This window comes from Lichenostomus cassidix, chromosome 15, assembly GCF_008360975.1.
Source record: "Lichenostomus cassidix isolate B80296 chromosome 15, HeHo_3.0, whole genome shotgun sequence".
NCBI classification, from domain to species: domain Eukaryota; kingdom Metazoa; phylum Chordata; class Aves; order Passeriformes; family Meliphagidae; genus Lichenostomus; species Lichenostomus cassidix.
Window position 1 is genome coordinate 6,649,182 of NC_139496.1, and position 24,913 is coordinate 6,674,094.

At 44.2% G+C, this 24,913-nt stretch overlaps 1 protein-coding gene across 2 annotated transcripts in view; it reads right to left on the minus strand.

Moving 5' to 3' along the window:
- Positions 1–1,388: 1,388 nt before the first annotated feature.
- The window catches only part of LOC146430266 (uncharacterized), a 31,450-nt gene continuing 7,925 nt past the window's right edge, over positions 1,389–24,913 (minus strand). For both annotated transcript variants that reach the window (XM_085075777.1, XM_085075778.1), the window contains exons 2-7: positions 14,337–15,331; positions 10,245–10,296; positions 10,042–10,144; positions 8,629–8,792; positions 4,685–4,930; positions 1,389–4,075 (exon numbers count right to left, since the gene is read on the minus strand). In XM_085075777.1, coding sequence (XP_084931903.1) covers positions 3,338–4,075; positions 4,685–4,930; positions 8,629–8,792; positions 10,042–10,144; positions 10,245–10,296; positions 14,337–15,331 — 2,298 coding nt within the window. In that variant the 3' untranslated portion in view covers positions 1,389–3,337. The remainder of the gene's footprint in view (positions 4,076–4,684; positions 4,931–8,628; positions 8,793–10,041; positions 10,145–10,244; positions 10,297–14,336; positions 15,332–24,913) is intronic.

Sequence of the window (24,913 nt, forward strand, 5' to 3'; positions counted from 1 at the left end):
GGTATTCTTTTCAGAGCTGCTGAGTTTCACTTGCTTTCGGTAGGTAAGTGTTGGCTTAGGATTTACCGTTTTTTCCTTTGCAATCCAAATTAATCTTTAATTGTTTAGAATAAAATCTACCGACTGGACAATTTGAGTCAAATGTGTTTTGTTAGGGCTCATGTGCCACCCTCCTGAGGGAAAAATACCCAATAAAAAAAGTTTTGAGCAAAGCTTTGTAATCAAGTGCTCCTAACAAAAAAAGTTAAGAGTTCTGAAAGGAAACCTCAGCTTGTGTTTTGCTACTAAGTGGATTTTTCTTGCTTAATGTTGTTCTGAATCTTCCAAGTTAGGATGCATTACCTGGATGTTAAATCTGTTGTTTTCCCTTTAAACCTCCAGACAGTAAGAACCTCAGTGCACCTGATTCTTGTCAGCTTGGATAGCTTCAAGCTTTTATTTTGAAGTTCTGTTTGAACAGTGAAAAAACAGGGAATGCCCACATACTTTTGTCCTACTTAGTCTACCTAACACATTGGCTAGAAGGTTTGACTAGTATATTCCAAAATAATTAATTTTAAAAAGAAAAAAAGGTGAATACTACTCAGTTTTGCTGAAAAGAATACTAGCTACTCTTTGCTAGCTCCATAATGGTTTTTTTGACACTTTTTCCCCCATGCAATTGTGGTTGGAATGATTTTTTTCCCCACTCTTCAGTGAGTGTTTGGAGTGCTTATCCCATTTGCTGTCTTGGTTACAGAATACAGAATTGCACAGCAAACCCTGCACTGCACCAGGGTAAAACTGAATCTGAGCCCATGCATGATGGATGAGGTTTTCTGTCATTAAAAGTGGCAGCATAACTCTCCAAAGTAATAATAGCTGTTAGAAACAAAATTAATGCCCTAAGTAATACTATTTAAAAACTAATCCCAGTCAATATTTACAGCTGAGAGTATTAAAGCTCTTTATTCCACCCAGAGCTTTCAGAATTTAACTCTGCGCTACGACTTTTTGGAAGAGTTTGGGTAGAAGCTGTTTGTGTTCCTGGGGAAACAAAAAAGCAAAAACAAAACAAACAAAAAAAACATGAGAACTTCAGAACAGTTGCTTTAGCTGTAAGAGGAAGAAAACATACATTCCTTGAAGGTACAAAATAACGGCTTACAAGGTATTTGTGGTTTTTTTAATTTTAGTGATCTGCCTAAAAAAACCCCAAAAAACAAAAAAACAAAAACCAAACAAAAAAATCCCCAAAAAACAAACAAAAAAACCTTCAAAAGGCAGGTTTTTGGCTTTTCTGCTCTTCTACCACCACTGAGGTACCCCACATGCTGTCCTGGTGCTCTGAGGCACTGACCATAGAACTCAGTCTTTCAGCAAAACAAAGCAAGTGTTGTTACACTGCAGAAATGAGTAGTTAAACATGCTTTTATTGGAAAAGCCACTTTTTCCAGCCCTTCAAATGTAACTATTGTCAATAATTGAACACAAGTACTTTTCAAAAGTAGATTTTAGTACTTAAACCTTTAGAAGTGTAGTAAGTAACAGAACATTGAATTATGATGCATATGAATTTAATGCAGTGGAAGTTATTGTTAGAGTACTGAAGACTTCTAAATACTTTTAAAGTCATAAATATATTAACTCTTCCCTTTGAATCAAGTAGCATTAATTTAAAACAACAACAACAAGAACAAAAAACCCCACCAAAAAAAGAACCAACCAACATGGAGCCAGACTTTGGCACTTCAAAACTACTCAGCACAGTCTGGTAATAACAAATGCAGAGACTTGTTTGCTGTTCATGTTTGAGTCAACTGCTAAAGGGCAAATGTGTTTTTGCTTCCACTGCTACAGCTGCAAGGCTTTTATGTCCAGGTAGACATGTAAACACACACAGAAAAAATATAAGGCAAAACCTATAGTCTTGTGTTGCATATCTCAGACATTAATAGGTGGCAAATGGAAGCTGTAATAGCAGGTGAAATCATAAATAATTCAGTTAAATATTTCAGGCATCAGTCTTAAATGCCTTCACATAGAAGGATTAAGATAACTGGACACTGTAGCTAATAAAGGAGGAGACTTGTGTAGAAGATTTCTCTCTGGCACCTGTTTTATGGTATACTATTGCTTCAAAACAATGTGCTGTGTCAGCTGAAAAGTGCAGTTTCAGAGGGAATTTTTTTCATTTAAGAAAGAGAATCAGTTCTAAATTGTGGGACAAACATGCTGGAGTCTCTTGCAAAGATATGAAAATTATCACCAGGAGGCAATTAAAATACTGATGGGGTTATTAAAGGCAATAGGACTAGCAGGCTTCCCTTTGGTTCAGTGTTCCATTGAATGCCCTGGAATTGTACTCAGGGAGGCACAGCCACATAGTATTAATTTCTAAGGAAAGTGAGCACTCAAAGTTTGCCCCACCTTAACTTTGTCTTTCAAGTCTTGCCTGCTAAAGGAAGGGGAATAGTTCTCTAGTCAGTGTGCGTTACCAGCAATAAATAGCTGGTGGATATAGGATCAGAGCAGCTGCAAATATCCAAGTGTTGGATGCTGAAGACTATTCCTAGTATTTCAGTGTTTTTGTACACATGCTCCTGTTGCCATGGGGAGTCACTTAATGTAGTGGACTGAGGTGTTCTAAGCCTATGTAGACCTTACAAAGATAAAGCTACATCAGACTTTAATAGAACTAGCATCTGGTATTGGGTTGCTCAGCTTGTCTGTACACTTCTCTAAGGAGTTAGGAGATGAGATAATCAAGGTCTTTAATAGTAGAGATGCTAATGCTTGGTAAGCTTTGTGCTAGACTGCAGAAGTTACGAAATACTTAAAATGAAGTTTACAAAACTGTATGCAAACATGCATGATTGAATTCTTACCCTTGGCTGGGCAAGGCATGGATTGTACAGGCAGAGCTATAAACAGAAGTTAACTCACAGCTCCCAACAGAAAAGACTCAAGTGATACCACAGGGACAGGGGACTGATTTACATTTCAGATATAAACCATGGCATGTAACCACCCCAGGTTACTTTCACCCCTATCCCAGAAAAGGGTTTCTGCAGTCTGAAGTACCTTTTCAGAGGATGCTTTCTTGTACAAACTACATCAAAATCTCATGCAGGAGAAGAGAAATGAGGTTAGTGAGCATAAGGGGAGATGGCATTTGTGCTGTGCTATGGTTTGTATCCTTGTAATCTCAGTCCCAACGTGTGGGAAGCAAAGACAGCTTTTAACAAAGCTGCATCCATGTGACTGCCACCCTCAACTGCTTGGCACAGCTTCTGCTCTGGTCATGTCCCTGTTCCCTCTGGGTTTGGGAACTGAGGTTTCAATCTTTCCGAGGACATCACTGGACTGGAGCCTGGCATAGCGTAGGAGCAGCAGGGCTGTCACAGTTCTGTGAGGTCTCAGCAGTGTTGGCATCTGCACCTGCTGAGCTCTGCTGGTCCCTGGAGGAGCCAGGAGCCTTCCCAGGACCTTTGTATGAAGGGGGGGATTTTGCCCAAAGGGGGAGACTCGGCGTGAAGGTGGCAGAGCTGCTCCCCTCCACAGTCAGAACCACCGGCTGTTTCTCTGGCACGGCCTGGGTGTACACAGCATTTTGCTCTGACAGGTGATCTCCACATTGACTAAGGTGTTCTGCCAGGACCAGAGGCTGCTGATCATCTCCTTCTTCAGAAATAACAAAAACTGGTTTGTTTTTATCTGTTTCTACCATAAGCTCCTTTGTTTTTGAACCGTTGACCAAGTTGATTTTCAGTGGGTTGGAGCTCTCTAGAAGATTTTTGGGGCTTTGGCTGTTAATTGGAGATGCTGCCCCTAGATGCCTTGAGGGATCCAAGGACCTCACATGTTTGCTGTCAGGGGAACTGGCTAAAAATCCAAAATAAGGGTTCCCAAATCTGGATTTCTTCAAATTGCAGGAGGTTAGCTTCCGCTGCCTCTGTGCAGACAGAGTGAGGGGGTATGAGGCATTACTGGCAGATGAATCAGAGTAAACAGTCTCTGATGCTCCCTCTATCTCAGTGGCTGAGATTACCTTTCTGGTTGGCACACCTTGGGATCTTGCAGCTGTAGAAAAACCCTGCACAAAATAGTACAAAATTAGTTGAAGTGCCATGAAAAACAGCTCTCTTGAGAAACTTTCATCCCAAGAAAACCAGAAGTTAAAATTCCTGGTAATGTTAGAGGTAAGATGCATTCCTTTGCAAAAACCTATGTTCTTACCTTAAAAAGGAAGAAACATCCTTTATTAGCTTTGTAAAAAGCCATTGGATCAGTACAGCCAGTAAGACCCAGATATCCCTCCCACACCTACAGATTCCTTGCAGTGCAATAATAATACATCAATTATAATAAATTCAAGGCATAACCAGGGGGAAGGAGGCACACATCAGAACACTCAGTGAGATAATCTTGTCTGAAGGCATTTTTTAATCTTCTGCTAGACTGGGGATAATTTCTTAGCCAGGTGCTAACTGCTGGAAAACACAGCTGCTTAACAATTTCAGGAAAGCCTGGCTAAATTACAATATAATTAGACCAGAGAGTTTCCCATACACCAAGGAAGATGGACTGAGATGTGTTTGCACTGCAGGACAGAGAGGTGAGGCCAAGGGGAAAATGTGTCCCATCAGTGAACAGCGGGGCTGAGACCCTGACCACCACATCCTCCCCTCCCTGCCACACTTACACTGTTGTCCACCAGCTTTGTGAAGGGGCTGTTGGTGCTCCAGCTGCACCATTTTTTCTGTAGCTGTGGTATTGGAGCCAGGAGGTCGTGGAAGGTGCGGGCACTCCATGTGCGCTGCCTGGGACAGGGATTGTCCAGCTGGACATTGCCCTTCTCAGCAGCCTCTGCCCCTGCGGCCATGGGGTGGGAGCTCAGCCAGTCAGACACAGAGGCTGGGCTTGTGACACTTCTTTTTAGGTTTTTGTCCTGGAAAGAGTAAATGGAGATCATTTACAGGCATCTTCCGTCGAAATATTTTTGAAACACTTTGAAAACAGGCTGTTAGTGCAAGAGGCTGATTGATTCAGTGGTTCTCAGAGGACACAGGAGTGCAGCTTCTCCTTGTTGCTCTTCCAGTGTGCTGCCTGAAGCTCACTGGCTTCCCTGGAGTAAAGTTTTACCTTGCTTCCCCAGTTTCAGGTTTAACGCTGAAGTGAGAAATTTCAATTACATAAAAAATAGTCCTACAACTCTCACTAAATGTATGAAATATTTACAGATTAATTTTACTGGAATTATTTGACAGATCAGAGTAGTAAACTTCACTGTGTAAAACAGAATTCTTCCGCTCTGCTTGGCTCTTGGAAGGCTCCAGGTGTGTCTGTCTGGGAAAATAAAACTTATGGGGGATGGAGCCTGCTGAAAGAAATCCAGAAGCAAGCAAGAAGAGAATCAGAAGCCTCAGAAATGCACAATTCAGGAGAAAAGACTGAAGCATGTGGTGCTCTTTATCCTATGTGAGGAAAGAATGAAGAAAAGAATGAAAAATAAAGGGAAAGGAAATAATCTGTTCTCGGTATCTGTGGTGAATAGAACAAGAAGGATTGGAGCCAAGGAGATTTCTGTTTCACATAAATAATGCTCTTCAGTTGGAAACCATGCTTTGGCAGTGGAGCAAGACATGCAGACAGGTGTAAAGGTGGCATCATCAGAAGGTGAGACCACGTTGAACTGCTGTCATCAGCCCTGTGTTTGAGCAGAATCAATCAGACATGGGAATGAACTACAAAGATCTCTTCCATACCTTAGAAGTTCTGATGTTGCATTTGAAATTACAATTTTTGTCCTTAATATTGATATGAGCTTATAGCCAGAAATGTCAGAGAATCCCTGACATGCCTATGAATCTCCTTTCATTCTTACTAACACTTCACCTGTTATTAATTTAAGCCTCCTGTTACACAACTCTATACGTATTTTTAATTTTCAGCTGTGTGCATATGGCCGTCATGTGAAGAATGCAAAATCCACATTCCCAAAGTTTACACAGTCCTTTAAGGGTGTCTGAAATAAATCCCACAGTGTCCTGGATTTAAAAATCCTGAGAAACCAGAAACATGTAATTTGTTATTTCTGAGTAACTGAATCTCCTGAGTTTCTGCAAATCAAAGAAACTATTTAGTGAATGTGTCATGTTGGAAATGGATGGGCATAGAGGCAAGAAATTAGCACTAGATCAGAAAAAGAAACTCAGTAGGAAGCCAGGAGAGGCATCAGGCTCTGGATAAGTTTGTTTCAATATTAAGCTCCTAGTCTAAGATTTCATTAAAGGAACAATCTTTATTTATAAGTTTTTAAGCTGGCTGTCTTCTCCTCAGAGGCCTCTTCAGGCTGTCTTAGGATTTATTATTCTAATATTATTATAAATACCTCCAAACTGATGCAAAAATTAGCCACTGGTTTTGAGAAGGAAACATTAGAAGTAACTGGGAAGATGAGCAATGTATTTTCTAGACTTTTGAAACAGACATCTGGAACTTGCAATGTCTGATCAGAAGCCAGAGATCACAGTTATAAGTTCAAAGGCTGAATGATGAACCACAGGGGATTGAGAAAGCCATGACTCTCCTGGTGGACACCCCTAATTCCCCCAAAAGCCATGCCACCCTTCATCTCCTCATGCCAGTCACAAACAGAGGGTTTTTTTGCTCTCCCAGCTCTTCCCTCATAGCACAAGACTGGTGTCTTCAAATAGGTTTTCAAAGCTGCACAGCAAAAGCCAGTTAGTGGCTGGCTCAGGTCCAGCAGAGCTGAGGCTCACACTTGGTGGGCAGCACAGGACCAAGCAGCCAGACACAATTTCTCAGGGAAAAGATCAGGATAATTTTTTTAATGAAAGCCCCTTAAAACTCTCTTTGTCTAGTCAAGCATTTTGGGTGAGGTGAGTCTGCTGGCATTATTTACTGTACTGTGAAGGCTCAGGATTTCACACTTCTTTTCACATGGGGATAACTGCTTGGCTCCTGCCAAGGAATGGGCTGGGCTCCAGCAGATATCTCATCCCTCTGCTGAGCTCTGGGCCACAAAGCCATGCACCATATCCTCTGTGAGCCTTGCAGGCTGGCTGGCCAGCTGCATCTTACACCCTAAAAATACACAACTAAAAAGTCAGCTGGAAATACGTTTAACATCCAGCAACCCTGAGTATCGAGTGGCCTGATGAGATCCTGTTTGAGTGCAAGTTTGTAATTAGTGTGCTGTGCTCAATTTCCACACCCCTGGCCAGGATGGTCTTCAGCTGTGGCTTTCCCAAGGCCCTGCCATGGGTCTAGGCTTGGCTTTTTGTTCCTTGAGGAATCTGCTTGGGAGTATTGCCTCACTTGTGTGCTGCATGGACATCACTGAGGAGGTACTTCCTGAGTAAATAATTTGTTTAATCTTTGGGTTACTTTTGCTGTTTTATCATTCCTTTAATTTTTCATGTATAAATGCCCTCTGAAGATTGCTTGCAGAAGCAATGTCAGAATACAAATGGGGGGTTTATGTGTATTTGTTCCTTCTGACTAAAGTGGGAAAAAGAGGCAGGAAAAAAGGTTTTTCTCCTGCCTAGAGGCTGTGGCTGACTTGCCACCAGGTGAAGCTCTCTGCACTGGAAAGGACCAGGGAGTGCAGGTGTTCAAGGGTGCCCAGTCTGGATACAACTCCCAGTGCCCTGCTCCACAAAAGGGAAGGCTCCAGAGCTGTTTTCCCTTCTTTCCCTCTTTCTGTTCATCAGGGTGACCAGCTGGAGCAAAAGCTCAGCACGTGTCTTACACCAGCGGTGGAAAATCCTGACCAGCCTGGCCTCCTGGCTAATTTCCTAATCAAGTGCAGGGATACAGAATGCTTTTGTTTTGTAAACTGTGACAGAAGTATTACACAGCCTGTCCTGGGCATGTGAGTTCCTTGTGCTGCTTGTTTAGCCTCTTGTGGGAAAAAGAGAGAGGGCACTGGAGAAGAGAGTATTGACCTGGGAAAGGCTTTAGCAGACACTTGTAATGAATGTGTTGTGTCTGCTCTCACTCGATGTTGAAGAGGTGACAGCCAGACCTGAGGCTTCTAAGCCATCATCTGTTCCTAAATAAATGAAGGACCAGGAGTCATGGGGAAAGAGCTAAAATAAGAGAGAACCTGCTGAATCGATTCAGGTTTCTGTCTGTGAGGTTGGAAGGGCCCTAGTGCTTTCATTCAAAGTACTGATTATTTTTGAGCCTACACTGTTAATTTTCCTACCAGCCTGGTGAGACACTTTCTGCCAAGCTGAGGAGCTGAGTAACTTCCCCAATCACTTGGCATGGTGGGCAAGAGTAGATCTGACTCCCAGTTGCTGCAGGTGATAATTTTAATAGAACCTCAGCTTTGCCAATTAACACTTCTGCAGGTTGGTCCTACTGCCTGCTGGCAAACAGCTGCATTATCTGCTATCACAGCCAAGGTGGAGGTCTGCATTTGCTCTTCCCAAAGCTGGGAAGATACTGGCTCAGGGGATCACAGTCCACATCATTTGATGGCAGCTCAGCTTGAGGGTTAGGAGAGCTGCCTGCTTCAGCCCCTGCCTTTCCAGAAAGTGGGCAGTAGGCAAAAATGGACAGGTAGGACTAGTGCTGTCCAAGAGGCTAGCTTGAGATGCCAGAGAGTGTTCCTACCTGTATCCTATAGGTGGTAAAGCTCAGCCCACTGGTCCCAGGTCCGGCAGAAATGATAAACACTTCATCACTCCCAGTCTCAGTGGTCACTGCAGAGATGGAGGAGGGCACATCTGGGTCAGTGTCCTGAGGAGACCGTTCTGTGCTGCCTCTGCAGGAAGTGACTGAGAAAGGAAGAAAATCAATAAAGACTGCTTGCAAGAGTCCAGAACATCTGTTTCCAACTCGTCCATGACAAACTCTCCTCCCTCCCTCCCTCCCCACACAATCTAGAGCAGGCTTTGGCTGGCTGTTGCACCAGCCAGAACAAAATTCAAGTCAACAGTTTGCTCTCCTGAAACTGCAAGCTTTTAAAAACAAAACAAAAGGGGAGAGAAGAAACACCCTTGGGTCTGCTTTCTAACAAAACCAGGCATGAACTGAGATCCCTTGTGTTAAACACACAAGGTTGGGCTGCAGATCAGAAACTTGCAGACTTGCTCAACTCATTACTTATTTTTATTTACTCATACCTGCTAATATTGGGAGCTTTGCTTTTTGGTTAAACCCCAGTGAAGCTGCTCCTACAGGCAGCCTAATGCTCCAGGGACTGCCATGGAAAGGTGCGGGTGTGCCTGCATGTGTCCCCAAGGCCTGTCACCTGGTGCAGGCAAGGAGCATTCTGGCCACAACCTCCTCAAGAATTTAGGAAACTGTCATGGCTGGGAGCACAGAATTAGCTTTTTATGGTGACACCCTTGTGAGAGCTGAGTGTGTAGTGGCTGATGGTTCACTGGGAAGCTGATGGTGAGAAACAACACAACATAAAGTCTCTCCCTGTTGGCCTTTACTAACCAAAAGGGGCACTGGGACAGCTCATGTGTTGTGACTCAAAACTGCAGCAAGTGACATTCTCTGCAGTTCAGCTGGGATGCTCTTTTCTGGAAACACACTGTGAGGTAAATGTCACCAAAGCACCTCCATCCATACAGACCCATGGAAACAGTGATCTCCAGGGGCTGGAGTTGACCAAACACAATTTGGGCATTTTAAAACCCATCCTTTCTGGACAAAGTTAGGCTCAGGGCAGGAGAAGCTCTTCCACAGTTTATAGCTCTGTGTAAGTTGTTTGTAGCAGCCTGAACCCACCACATTTGCTCTGCTAACCCAGTGTCTCTGCAATGCCATGTGCTGCGACAGCTTGTGCTGGCAGCGTGCTGGAGCTGTGCTTGTGCTCCTTGCCAGGGGAATTACCCTCCCAGGGAGGGGGAGCAGCAAGGGAAGGCCCCACAACAAAGGCTTTCTGCTGTGGAGCAGCTCTCCAGCTGTGCATGGGCGAGACAGCGAGGAGGGCTGTGGGGAAGAAAGGATCTGATGAGGTGGCCCAGGGCTCCGGGGTGCCCTGACCCGCTGCGGGCACTGCCCTGTGCTTACCCGCCTGCTCCCGGCTCACAGAGTGGTTGTTGTTTTCATTCTCCCGGCTTGGCACCACCAGCTGGAGCTCATTGATATCAACAGTGGAGTTCTGGATCCTGTTCTACAACTCAGAACATGCCCCAGTAAACATCGTCAGATAAACAGTGCAACAGCCAATATGAAAGAGAGAAACAGAAATTGCTGAAGCCATTAGCACTAACCTCCTGGTCACTGCATGCGTTGGATGAGCTCCTTTTGGGGCATGTTCTCTGCCTGAAAAGGAGAGACAGCAACAACAATAACAAGCCCTCGAGTGAGTTAAAGATCCACAGCAGGAAAGTTCTCGGCTCTGCTCACCCTGCGAGGGGAACCCAGCAGGTTATGAGCATCCAAAATACTTGTCAAGACTCAAGGCAGCAAGGCCTGTAAACAAGGGGAGAAAATTATATGCTCATGTGGTGGGAAGTCAGCTGAAGAAGAGAAGAACCTGTCATCTTCTTCCCATGCTCACTGCAAAAGCAGGAACAGAGCTCAGACCTCTGCCAAGTCCCACCAGGCTCCCCCTGACAGCTGCTCTTTCACATCAGTAACTGAATAGCAGGACTGAGATCCTTCAGTCTGGGCAGTGACATCGTTCTTATCCTACGAGACAGAATATTTCATCTGCATAGCTAATTCTGGGTTATATTTAGCAAGCAGAGAGCATCAGATGCTGCTCATTTGTATGACTGTTTCACTGAAAGGCAGTGCTGTGGCAGATGATTACAGGATGAACGTGCCCCTTGGCTGAAGGGAGACACAGGCGTGTTCTTAGCCACTTTTCCACATTTTTATTAGAACTGGGATTATGAAACAACTAGTGTTATAAACTTTTGGATGAATAAGCCTTAAAGGTATCACAAAGAAAGGCTGGCACTGATGGAGGTGATAGTGACTGGAACAAGAATAGTTTGTGTTCAATGGTTCTCCACAGGACAGTGCAGACACGGGGGAGCATTAAGGCACTGACAGATGGGATGCAACTCAGCTTGTTGCAAAAGCAAATTCTCAGCCCAGGTGAAGGATGGTCAGCAGGCAGTGACTGGCAGGGCAGCTTGGGTGGGGAGAGATGGCAGCACTGAAGGCTTGATGGAGTCACTGTGCACTCAAGGGTTGGGAAGCTCTGCAGATGTGAAATGCAGTTGCAATCCATGGGTTGCAACCAGACAGCAAAAGTTTGACTGCATGGGACAGGATTATAATTAAATAAGGTGGACATATCTGTTGTTCTTGGGGCTTGGGAAAGAAAATAAAAAATCCCCCATTACTCGAGCCAGGCCTCATGGCCAAAAGTAATTAGAATTATTGGCCAACTAACAACTGAAGCTTTCATTCCCTCCCCAAGTAGCAAACAAAAGCTGCAGTGTGGCAGAGACTTGGAGTTTCCCCAGAGAGCTTTGCCCTGGCTCAATGCAATGAGCCTGAGCAGATACTGCTGATGACTTGGTGCATTGGAGTGGCAGTGGGTGCCAAGCCCATCCCAGGCCATTTCTACTCCTGGCAAGGCAGAGCCTGCTACTTTTAGCTGAGCAAGAGCAGCAGATAGAAATGCAAAAAAAAAAATCAACAGCTAAACCTGGTACCAGAGGAATAAATAAAGTCTGAAAAGAAAGTGTAAGGCAAGTTTACGAGGCCAAGAGCTTCAAGGTTGCTGTTGGCATCCTCTGCAATGCCCAGTCCAGGACAGTGTCACTGTGCCTCGGGGGGCTGCTCCCAGCTCTGAGTGTGCTGCACTGCTAAAGCAACACCATTTCCCCCCTCAGCCCACCCCCTGCCACCCTGACATGCTCTGCAGTGAGGACAGACTGTGGCTAATACACATTTGACACCTGACTTCAAGCCCCTATTTAGGACAAGAAGCATAAAATAGAGCTTGATGGGCTCAATCTAAAAGAAGTTCAGCGCTTAGTGCTTATTGGCCTCAGCAGACTTATTCTGAGCTGCATGAAAACCCCACAGCTGGGAGGTGAAGGCAAGCTCCAAACAGTGCCAGTGGTTCTGGGGCCAGAGACCAAGACCCTTGAAGCAGCTACCAGAGTAAAGAGGGAGAAAAGACTCTTCCAGTGCAACACAAGTGAGGTAACTCAGTACAGGTCATGGCATCACTTCCACCTGATCTCACTGAAATGCTTTAAGTCTGCCAAGAAATAAAGTGGTGCAATCAAGGCTTCCCAGGAACAGCATGCAAGGCATACAGGAGGCTGGGATAGTAAACACCCTTTCAAGAGGCTAAAGGAGTAGGGAGAGTCTCTATTTATATCCAGTCAATAGCTGACTGAGGCAGAGACATCTTCTTTAAAAAAAAGAAGAGTTGTAGAGCAATGAAAAGGCATAAATGCCAGTGTTAGAAGAAGCAATCCTAACCCTATGCCATAGGACCCCTGGTAGGATGTATTCCCAGCGACCAGAACATAGAAACATTGGTGTGTGGGGCTGAAACTCTGTGCACTTTTTTTCCCTGTTGATCAGCAGGAGCAGAACATTATTTTGTAAACATCTGACAAGCGAAAAGCCAAACCGTGAATGTGAGCAGCATGGCCTGACTTTCTAAACAGGCTTTGAAGAGGAAACCTCAGCCAGTGGAACCTCAGATTGCCGGTGTGCTTTTTGGTTTGAATAATACTCTGCTTCATGGATTGTTACAGTGAAATTAAATAGGGGTATTGGAGCAAGAACAGCCTACTCAACATGTGTATCAGCCCAGACTGCTGCCATAGCAAAGGGAGCCTGTTTCTGTCTCTTTTGAAGATTGGCAAGGGTATAAAAATAAAGTATTTTGGTATCTGGAAGACATTTTCCACCAGACGTTTTCCTTTAGAGCTAGCAAAAAATTGTGGTCTAAATTAGTGTTCTGCAAGCTCTTTAAAAACAAAAAGGTTAGTTAGATGTAATTCATGCAAGTTTAACTCTTAAAGCTACGAAAGGCTCAGACCCTGAAAGCAGGAATTTCCATATATACAGGCAGAGAGATTATATTTAAGCTTCACCACTGTGCCCACGTTCTCTGATACCCAAGGGTGGTGGCCTGCATTTCGTGTTTGTTCAGCCAGAGCAAGAAACTCAGCCTCCAGAAGGACCAGGAAAACCAAGTTCCTCTGTCAAACCAACCTCAGTGACTAGGAGTGTCTGGGCAGCCCTGAGACCCTTGGGGTTGGAGGATGCACACAAGAGGAGGCAGGGGATGCAGGAAGGAGGAAAGCAGAGCAGCTGCATGATGGCTCTGGGAAATGAATGCTCCTGCCAACACCCAGCCACCACCGTGGAGCCCTGCAAGGGACAGTGTTTGTTTCAGTTTACCTGATGTTTTCATTGAAGTTAAAACACTTGAAAAATAGTGATTATTTTGACAAAAACCTGGGGAGCTTGGGCTGTGTTTTGAATTTGTTGGAAGGGAGAGAAATAAATCACTGTTTCTACAAAAATGTTTTCGCTAGGGAGTTAGAAAAATGCAAACATATGCTGGGGGGCGGAGAAGTGTTCTTTGGATAGATATAGAGAAAAAATATATATAAAAGAAAAGCAATTGACTGGAGAGGCATGCTTGTGTAAGTGTCTGGTTTTAGCTGTTTAACTAGTAAGCATCAGGAGCTGGGAATCCACAACCCAGCCTGACCACCAGCTCACTTGACTGGATGGCTTTGGATTGCATTTGGGAACAATAAGAGGTACTGCAGCATGGCTCTGGGCTCTTCCCCAGCATCAAAGGGATGTGCAGATGACTTCTTAACACGCTGAATGCATTGGGTTTAAAATGTCTGCACAGTCTCTTGGATAAAATATGCTACAGATGGGAAAATATTTTTAAATCTTAATTCTAAGTGGTAATACTTTGGTTATTATTTACTTGTGTGCAGAGTGTTAGTGATGGTTAGTTAAGGGTCAAACTGCAGGATCTCTGTGAAAAGATGCAGTTACTGTCAGCTCAGCCTGCTCAGGAGACTCAGGGAAGGATGATCTTTCTGTCCATCAGCCAAAAGCTAAGGTTCAAAGGCACCACTGCCATTGAAACAAAAATATGCCCAGGAGAGTCCTGACCCTTCAGGTATTTATGCAGGAAAAAGAAAATAAATCTGAAGTACAGGAGCTGTAGAAGTAGGAAAGAAAATTGAGGAGCCAATGGCAGGAGCAGTGACTGGCATTAGTTTCCTCTGTACCCACTTTACTACATTTGGAGGACAGCAGGAGTTAGCAGAGCAAAGGAAACATAACTCTTCTGGTTTTTTCCCTACGGATAATATCAGCTGCTTGCGGGGCTCTGGTGTGCATCACCTTACCTGCAAGCCACACAGATGGCAGAGAGCAAAGCAAGTGCAAAGACAACAATCCCTGTTACAATTGCCAGCATCATCATGTTCTCCTTCCTCTCCTGCCTCACAGCATCCACAGTGTTGGGGTCAGAGATGTTCCTGTACTCGAAGAGCATGGCAAAGCCTCGGCCCCTGTCCGTGGTGGTGATCAGCTCCATGATGACCTCAACCATTTCCAGAGATGAACCAAAGACCATGGTCTTGTTTACAGGTGAATTTGGTCCACAGAAGCGAGAGGAAAATGTGATGAGATCAGAAACATATAACACATCATGGGGACAGACATCCACTGCTGACTGAGGGCTGGAGGAGATTTCCACAGGCAGTGCTGTTGAGGGAAGAGTCCAGCTCTCCACTGTAGCTTCATCTCTCTCACTAGCAGTTAGGTGGGCAAGCAAGATCTTCCCTTCCAAATCCTCTCCTGCTCCCAGGCCACTGCTATTTTGCCTCTGCACCGAGGCACTACCAGCCACAGGGAATGGCAACTCCTCGGGTTGAGCCTTGGTAATTGCTTTGGGTTCCTTCATCTGCTTCCACTGATTTTCTTCAGATGCTTGTTTGGCTTCATCTTTTTTTGAGATGGTTCCTGGAAGTTCATCCAGGTGACCAGCAAGGTCCTTTGACTGGTCTCCAGTGCTGCTCAGATCCTGAGCCTGCTTTGACATCGTGGCTCGGAGAGAGGGTTTTGTGGCGTGGACAGCAAAGTCCAGGTTTTCCTCAAGGGAAGGCATGTCCTTATTTTCTGTCGTAGCAGGGGCTGAAAAGCCATCCCAGGGGGTTGGAGTTTCACCAGAGCTCTCAAAAATGTCAAAGTCAAATATTTCCAAGATGAGATGGGTTCTCATGGGAATGAAAAACTGCCAAACACAGTGTGTCCCTGGGTAGTAGTTGTTCGGGAAACCTGGAGACAAAATCAGCCCTCTTTCCATGGATTCCACCACTGCACCACAGGAGTAATACACCTGGGAAATAAAACAAAGAATCTGACATCTTGCCATATATTATATATATATGCAGGATACAGATATATACATATATATATATATGCCAGATCCATGGAAGTTCCTGCTCTTTTCTTTCCCTGCAGAGACTGGTTTAATATACCCTCAAGACAGGGAAATTCATTAAGCTTGTGCAAGTCTTAGCTCCCACTTTTGTGGAGCATCAATCTAATATGGAAAGCCTCTCTTAGAGACCGTGGAAGTGTATATTGAATGGTCAACCTCCAGGAGAAATATAACCCACGTAAGTAATTCACATAATTCTCACTTCCTACTACTGATAATTTGTGCTGTTGGCAAACATACAACTTTCTGACCACAAAAATGTGTTGCCCTAAACAGTTGGTTGCATGAGAGAAATCTTGAGAAGCTAAAGGAAAAATGTGTCACCACAGCATCTCAAATTCTGTGTTATTTTCATTACAAAAACATTTTAATGTAAAAAAGAACCTTTGCATTGATGATCACCCATGATTCATCCAACCAACTCATCTTCTGTTTCAAGGACATTCAGCCTTATTTACTTCGATAAAATTTAGCCGGTTTTGATTGGGCAAATTGTCTCTTTTTCAAGTGCAAAGCCTCTCAAAATAGTGACAGCAGATACCAGCTCTCACCAGTAAACCAGCAACCAACATGCATTTTACATAACACAGCGACAGTTCCATGTGAAATCTGCTATTTCTTCCTTCTCCACAAATAGCCTCCAGCCTCCAAGGAGGAAGGAAGTCCATAAATGGTGGCACTAACCACCATTCTGTGCTTCTCTAAAGGTGCATGAGGCTGCTTTTGCACCTCATATTTACGACTACCTGCTCCCAAAGCCACTCTCAGAGCCTTTTTTCAAGATTCCTTCATAAATCTGCGGAGCACAGAGCCCAGTCTGCGCCTAGGGCAATTGTTTTTGAAAAGGGGAAAAAAAAAAATCAGAAGTGCTTAGGTCACAAGCCCTGTCTAGGAGCATGGGTTTACAAGCATTAATTGGAAAAGAAAGGGAATGCTTTGGGTTTGGTGTGGTTTTTTATTGGAAATGATTAGTCGTCTTGGTCTGTTATCTATTTAAACACAAAGGAAGCTTGGCAGTAGAACAAACGAAGCTTATGAAGTCCATATAAAGCCACAAAGATCAAAATACTCCAGATTTTTTTTTCTCTTGGTCCCTCCCCTTGGCTCATACTGAAATGGAAAGAAAAAAAAATGCAATGCCAAAAGGCCCTAATTAGAAACAAAAAGCCAGACCTGTTCTGCAAGGCACAGCCTTTGTTTTCCAGCAGGTGCTGCTCATATTCTGAGGGATTTTGGGGTGGATGCAGGATGGCCACAGAAAAGGACAAAAACAGTAACGTGGGTGGAAACTGTGTTCTGTGTTCAACTTGAAATCCAATATTTGACTTTTAAAAGTGTCATTTAAATCACAGCTTATGGTAATTATAGTGGAATAAACCACAGGCTTCTCATTTAAGGCACCTGGGCTGGACCATGGCTGGAAGTCTCAAGTGGAAAAGAAACCACATCCATTGCCACACATATATTATTCTCTAATGCCTTAGGAGTCCCACATATATGTAAAATATATTAGTAGAACTTTGCTGATCTCTTCCCTAGGAGGTAAAATTTTGGGCATCAGTCTGGATTAGTTAATTCATTATAAAACTGAGGTGAAAACAGCAAAACTTTATGTCAATTTAAGAGGCTACAGATCCTAACATTTAGATCCATTTACTAATTCACATCAGAATTATAGATACATTTGTGGCCACTTGGATTTTACTGAAAACTTGCTGGTTTCTAGTGAATATGCTCCTCTCTCCTCAGGGAAAGGATGGCTCTTGCACTCGGAAGAGGAATAGAGGGATTTTCTGTGACTTCTCTTCCCTCCATCCCAGCCCATCGGTGCATCTCGCCTTTGTTCCACACTAATTTTTGGAGCTCACTTTAAACAAGATATTTGCATAGCAAAAAGCAGTAAACAACACCTAACTTTTCCACTAAGCTCTGTGCCCAGTTTTGGAGGCAGAATGAGCACCAGAACTGCTGCTCTCGCAGGGTGGCACTCCTGGATGTGGGAGGATCACAGATCAGCTCAAGCCTACTTAAATTAGCATTGATTGAGTGTTGAGATTTTGTTTTGAGGAATATGTGAGCTGATCCAGTTGCCTTTTTTCAGACTCTGAGAAGGCGCTTGGAGGCGTCCACAGCCCCACCTCTACTACCAGGAGACTTTGTTAACACCCTGAGAGAGCTGCAGCCGCCAGATCAGCAATGCTGTGGGATTAATCACCAGTGCTGAATGGGGAAGTGCATCCCCCCACAAATCCCTCGCCCCCACCCTCAGGATAAGCTCTCTTTCCTGCCTTCACTTTCACTTAGATCTCTCACCATTTTAGGAGGAATATCTTGCACTCTCTGTGTACATCCCAGGAGTCTTGGATTCAAACCCCAACACCTGCCCTGAACCCCAAAACCTGGGCAGAAGGGGAAGTGCAGTGTGTGAATTCCAGATATATGGCTGAAAGGTTGTGGCAGTGCAGGAATCGTTCATTTATTATGGCTTGTGAGACCAAAAAGATTCAAGACTTGCTCTGAGATCAGGGGAAAAAAACCCACAAAGGACAGGAAATGTGAGACAGATCTGAGGGAAGGGAAGGGAAGGGAAGGGGGAAGGATTTCTGATTAATTTATAATCCACAACTGAATAACTGACAAAATGGTTTTGTTCATTTGAATCATCCATTATGAACCCTGAGTTTTGCCAGTTAGACACAGATGTTCCCTTCTGCAGCAAGCTATGGACTCGTGGGCTTTTGACAGATGCATGCAGAAAAAAAACCTGGCACATTTTTAATCTTTGCAAATGATAGGTTGTTGTCTTTTTAAAAGCAACACTTGATTTATGCCCACACCAATTAGGTGAATTATGAGCAGGGAGAACCAGATTACCAGTCCTGTTCTTCTGCTTTTCTGTACTTTCCACTCTGGCCAGAGGTCCCATATGTTCCCAACAGCTGTGTAGAAGTAAATCTCCAGTCCATCATGGTCAGACAAATCCTACCTCCATTCTGTATTAGGGTAACTGGGGAACAGCATTTAGTAGGTTTAGAAGTAACTCACACCTCAGCTTTTGCTGCTTGGCCATGGACACAATGGTTGGCTGTTTCAGAGCATGCCAAGACATTGCACTTCCCCTTTTCACACTCCACAGCAGCTCAGAAGCCTAAATCTTGTGCCATTACTAAAAAATGCCCCATTGTCATGCACTTACCTCCTCCTGTGCTGGTGTTTGGGCTGAGTAGCTAATATTGACATCAGCTCTGAGCAATTTAAGACACACATATGTAAGCAGCCACAAGGCCTCTGCACCAGGAAACCCAGGGCTAAGGAGTGCAAGGAGGACCTTGTCCTTGTCCCTCAAAGGTGATTCTGGAAGTGGTGCTCTGATGGAGGTAGGAATGCTCTGCTGCCCACATGTGCAGCAAACCCACCTGTGATGCAGTTGGAGAGAGTTTTTCTTACGCATGAAGCTGTGCTGGGTTGGAACAGATGTGGCCAGAAGTGATGGAAAACATTGTTCAGGAATCTCAGTGCAGCCACCAGCAGCTGCTTCCTGAGGAGCAGCAGCTTCCAGAGAAAGAGCAAGCCCTGGCTGTATTCTGCAGCACAAAGCCACTGTGTCTTTGCTTCAAACTGGATTCTGTACATCAAAGAGCTCTTGAGAAGCAGCAGGCACTGATGAAAAGCAGAATTCCCATACATAAAAAGGAGAAAATTATTGTTTTGGCCAGATGGGATTTTATCATAAGGCCCACCCAAGTACATGCACCAGGAAGAGAAGTTATCATCATCTGAGTAATACAACTCTTAACTCTGCTCTCCTCTCACACAACACCTACAAATATAGGCCTGAAGACTCTGTATTATTCCTGTAGGAACACTGTCAGGGAATCAACACATTCTAAGGGAATCCCACTCTCTACAAGAATAATTTAATTTAATGATTTAATTATCATCTTTTAATCACAATTACTGCCAAAGAAGGTACCAAGCTAGACCAGAGACACACTCAGAACTGGAGACACACAGCTGGCCTGAGGTGATGCTAGGAGCCCAGAGGGAATGTGGGAGGATGCTGCTAAGAGAAGGTGACATGGCCATGTGGTTCAGCTTGTAAAGATACAAGCCCTGCTGAAGAGAACTGGAAACAAAGTGATGCAAGGCCCTGGCTAGGGAAACCCTCAGCCCCTTTGTTTTCCTAGATTTTGCTTCTTTTTCTTCATTCATGTCAATGCTGGTTATGAGGAGCTGCAACATCCTGGAGGACACCATCTCACTTGCATCCCAAAGACTGTTTATTTTTGAAGTGTATTTATTTCAAAGAAGGGGAAAGAGGACATCCTGTCTTGATGTTTGATATTCCTCTGTGAGCACGATCTCAGATTCTCTGGTTTGGGATTTGTCCAATGTAGCTTGTTTTCCTTTGTAAAATACCCAAGAAATAGCAAGTTCTTGGGGTGCATAGCCAGAGTCAGAGTGAAAGCTCAGCAGAGGCAACTGGAGACACACAGCTGCGCCACGAAATTTCCATGCCATCCTCAGAGGCCAAGCCACACACCTAACAGAGATACCCAGCTGCAGGCTTGCAAGGAAATGATGTGCAAAGTTCATAACCCACTTTGCCCTCATTAATGCTTTATGCACATCTCAACGTCTGTGCATTTCTCATATGTATTTCAAGCTTCAGGCAGATTTAAAAATGTCACTTCCACTTCTTTTTAGAAACAAGAGTAGAAATAATCCACTATATTTCAAACTGACTGAACATTTAAGAAGTGCTGCATTTATTAGTATTTTCAAGCACAGATGTGTATTAACTCCTTATCCAAGTAAAAGTGCTTTTCGGTCTTTGCTTGAAGACTCTACTAGAAAAAATCTAATACTGGAGTAACGAGTGGAGGTGAGGATAGAATCTTTTTATGCAGACCTCAGGCCCTTTTAAAAAATCATTCTGAAGTCAAAATACTTGGTTATGATCCTACAATTTGGGTCATAAAGTTATTTTATGTTTTGTCCCTTCCTGTAAAATTGCCTCACTACTTAAACACTTCCAAGAGTAGAAAATAAAGGGCTCCTCTACAGGTAGAATTTTTTGCTTAATTTAAAAATCAAAATCCACTGCAGCTGCCTGGTGCCAGAAGAGGACAGTGTAAGGGCATTCCACAGTAGCCTTACCTTGCCAGCCTACAGCTGATCCAACAGAAGCTACAGGGGTAAGCAAATAGCTTCTGCACAGAGATGGATGCAGTCTTAGAATCCAAGGTTGTTCAGCCTGGATGATTAAATTTAGCCATCTGAGCTCAACATAGCACCAGTGGGATGAAAACCCAGCAAGCTTTATTTGGGATCCCTCACCCCTCCAAAATTAAAAGCATCTTATGTGCACACATGCACACACACGTGTGTTTCTTCCAAAGAGCTGGAAATGCTTCAAGGCTCCTTCACCAGCTCCTTCACATTTATTCTCCCCAAGGGACCTCTTTGAAACTCTGGCTACACCAACATCTTTGCTCAAAACACAGAGGGGGAGGTAGGGCATCCCAGCTACTTCTCCCTTCTCCCCTCCAAGCATAGGAAGTTCATTCCAAGTTAAAGAGCACTCGGACTCCTGAGGACACTTGAACAGAGCCAGCCACCTGGGATGAAATATGAAGTGGCCCAAACATTCAGCCAGAGCAAAGTGCTAAACTTAGGGTTTTAAAAGGAAAATGAGAAGGAAAAAGGGAAAGTTTTCATGCCACAATCCCAGTTTACAGGCGAAAAAAAAAAATACAGACAAGTCTTTACTTGCTGACATGGCTGGAATTTGCTGCAAAGCTACCAGAAATACGATTCTTGTGGTTCCCAGCAAAAGCCCCAAGTTCTCCTCTCACAGTATTTCCAAGCTAGGGAAGTCTGAGCTTTTTGGATGCTTGTCAAATCCAGGATCTGAGGAAAGACTATCCCAAGAGTAAGATAGAAAACTCCAGTCTGTTGGTTTAAGAAGTGACCACATTTTCTTCACTAGCTGACTGATCTAGAGATCAAAGCTGGTAGGACTTTTTCCAAGCAGAGGACAAAGTTAATCGCAGACTTTGGAAAATTAGTGTTCTATTTAATTTTGCATTTTCAGCTCATCTTTGCATGCAAGGTTTATTTTCTTCCATTAGCATGAACTAGATACAGCTGCAGCACATCTAACCTAATTTTTTTCCACCTGGCAGTACAAGAGTTCCTGGAAATGCCTTGGAATCGCCACTTCCCTCTCTGCCAAACTGCCTTTGCTGTTTGAAGCATGAGGCAACAGCAAAAGGAGACTTTCTCATCCCACATTAGAGTAACTCTTCAAGTATCTCTGGATGATTGAAAGTAGCAGAGTTAGCAGAAGCAGGTCAGACATGGGATTGACAACAAAAACTGCTGACACTTTGCTTAGTTATTAGTTTCCCATCTCCTTTTTTCAGTCTTTAGTTGTAATTATTTTTCAGTTGATCTCCAAAAGAGTTCCCATCACTTATGAGAGTACCCTGCTTCCTGAGAGGTGTCCCTTGCCCTGCCAATATCCATGTCCCAGCACAAACCCACCCATCTGCTCACATGTATTCCCACAAAAAGCTCTGACCAGGGTTCAGTGTGCAACTCAAGCTGGGCTGAGCATACATTTGCTTTTAATACATTCATGGTACCAGAGCAGCTGCACTCATGTTTTTAAACGAGGACCTAATACTTCTTGAAGTGAGTGAACCTGCTGGATTTAAGCAAAACCAAACCCACATTTTTTAACAGATGCTCTGTTATTTTAGTGGTGGGCAGCAGCAGTTCCACCACATGAAAGTGATTATGGATGTGACATTTCCACTCTGCAAATCCCATTTTCAGGAAACTGACTTGTCTTCTATTCCTTCTTGGCACACATCAGACGGCTTCACAGGGCCCTGTTTTCACATTTATCTCCAAGTTTTTGATTGTTTTTAATGATTTGCAGGACATTTGAAGAGGAAAAATATGCAGGTAGGAAGGGAAGGAGGCTGTGAAAGCCTATTACTGCTGGAGACAAGGAAAATACAAATATTGCTGGAAGAGCAGGTGAGGGAAGCAGGAATGCAGCTCGGCAATTAGAGCAAAGAATGCAAAGTCTGAATGAGACTTGAGGACTTGGAGGCCCAAATATGCTTCAGACTGCAGACAAGTTATTCTCTCTTATTCTTCCCATATGTGACTCTGCTGCAGCTCAAGCATCACAAGAAGATTGCTGGGAAGGCACTGCTTTATTTCACTGGAGAACAAGCAACCTTCTCCTCACTGCCTATGGGAAAAAGAATAACCAGGGAGGGTGGTAATGTTTGCATACCCTTGGATGGAGGCAAACAAGCTCTGTTGGGATGGAAAGGAGCTGGCAGGGCTCACCTGCTCCAGGTCTCCAGGGCCAGCTCCTAGCGCCTGCCCCTGGCTGCAGCATTCCCTGCGGCAGCTTGCCAAACCGTTAGACAGGCATGGCCACAACAAATCCCTGGGAATCAAAGCAGCTGCAGAAGAAGTGGCAGGAGAAGGTCAGTGATCTCATTAGAGCCAGGAGGCCAGGGCCCCCAGCCCCAGCGAGGTCCCAGCTCCACAGCTGCACTGTGTTTTGATACCTGGCTCTGGCAGATTGCATAACTGCACCATGAGGTCACCATCCCTCCTCCTTGATCCTCGCCCAGAACAGGAGGTGGGGAAAGGGAAAATCGCAAAAAAACAAACACTCCGACAACCACCAGAGGCACAGAGGCACAGCGACTGCACTCCAGCCTCTGTGGAGAACAACAGCCCTCCTCATTTAACTCCAGAGATGCTTGTCCCCAAACAACAAAAAAATGCTTGTTCCCAGAGACACAGGCAGGGGCTGTTTGCTGAACAATCACCCATGGAACAGCCCAGCTTTCCATAGCATGATCAGCAGTATATGCAGGCTGAGCATACACTGATATTGCGTATTTGCCTTCGGAGCACGCGGAGGAAAGGCAGCTGAATGCTCTGCTGCTTTTGGGAGGTTCTGATGAGAAGGAAAACCAGTTCATCCTCACTAGGCCAGAGAAGCCAACCTACACTGTAGTTCTGAGGAGTGGACAGAATTTCCTGCAGCAGCCACAGACCATTTTGAGTGCCTGATGCAAGATTTCTGTGTAAGATGAAGAACACCCAGCTCTGGGTGCGAGGCTTTTCTGGCTAATTTGGCTCTTTCCCTCTGCAGGCAGAGTTGTTTCCTGCAGAGGGAAATTCAGAGCAGTAGTTAGAGATGGTCTCAACAGCCCTCTGGAAGAATACATCCCCCTCTCAGCAAAGGTGGGGCTGTAGGAGGGCTATTGCTAACTCACCTAAGGGCTCAGAGGTGAAGTCTCAGAACACTAAAAAGAATTCTTGTTCTCTTCCACCACATCACAAATAGATGTAAGTTTTAGTTCTCCCCTTTCAATTCTTTAATTAAGATGGAGTTGGATTCACCTACAAGATCTTAAAATTTCATCTGTGACTGAGATTTTTAGGGCTAGAAGTGCTTAAGATGAATAGTTTTTCTGTGGGCTTGGCAGCTCATGGGTACATTTGGTATCTGCCTGATTCCCAGACTGAAGTTATTCACCACAGGAGTTACCCTGGCATTCACTGATTACTAGTAGTTGTTGCATGTCAAGGTGCAGACACACTCATGAAGCGGATAAAATGTTGGAAGAGTGTGAAATACAGATGGAAATACTCTGGAAGAGACCCAGGCCAAGGCACAGGACATTTTTTCTTTAATTTCATTTACATCCAGGTGCCTTTACTAGAAACTAAGTGCCAGATCTTACTCTGAACTCTTCTCTATCTTGATTACAGCCCCATACTGCAATATTAATTTCCTTCTTCTCATTTCAGTCTGCAAACCAAAAAATCCCAAATGATTTTCTATCAAATGATTTGAAAAATTTATTTAAAATATGCAAATCCAGTTCTTGGAAAGACCCACTTGACTAGGCAGTGTTCCTTTGTGGACTATAACCATTACACCCATAAAGTAGAACTGTTTTAAGCAGAAACCTCCCATAAGTGTCTCATAAATTCATTGTGCTGTGCTCATGCACCAAATGTGAGCCATGTCATTATGAAAGCAGTCTGAACTTTGGCTTTCCCCTTTCATCACATTAGCTTTTATGGCCAAGGAAGCACAAAACATATCTATCATAACATCCACCAGGGAGTGCTGGAATTCCCATCAACAACCAGCCTTTTCTTGTGGACTTTTCAGACTAATCCTTGCGGGGGGAGGGAGGAGAAAAAAGCTAACTCTTGTGCCTGGGCACTCAGCAGACATATAGAGATTCTCCAACAAAGATGCAGGATGCCATATCAAATAAGATCCTTCGTCTATACAAAGCTGCTCTCCGTGTTCTAGTTTGTTGGGTTCCTTTTTCAGAAAGTAGCCTCATTCAAACATACAAAAAAATGTAAAGCCTTAGAAAGAGAAACAAAGGCATCATTTAGAGTGCCTCCTCAGGC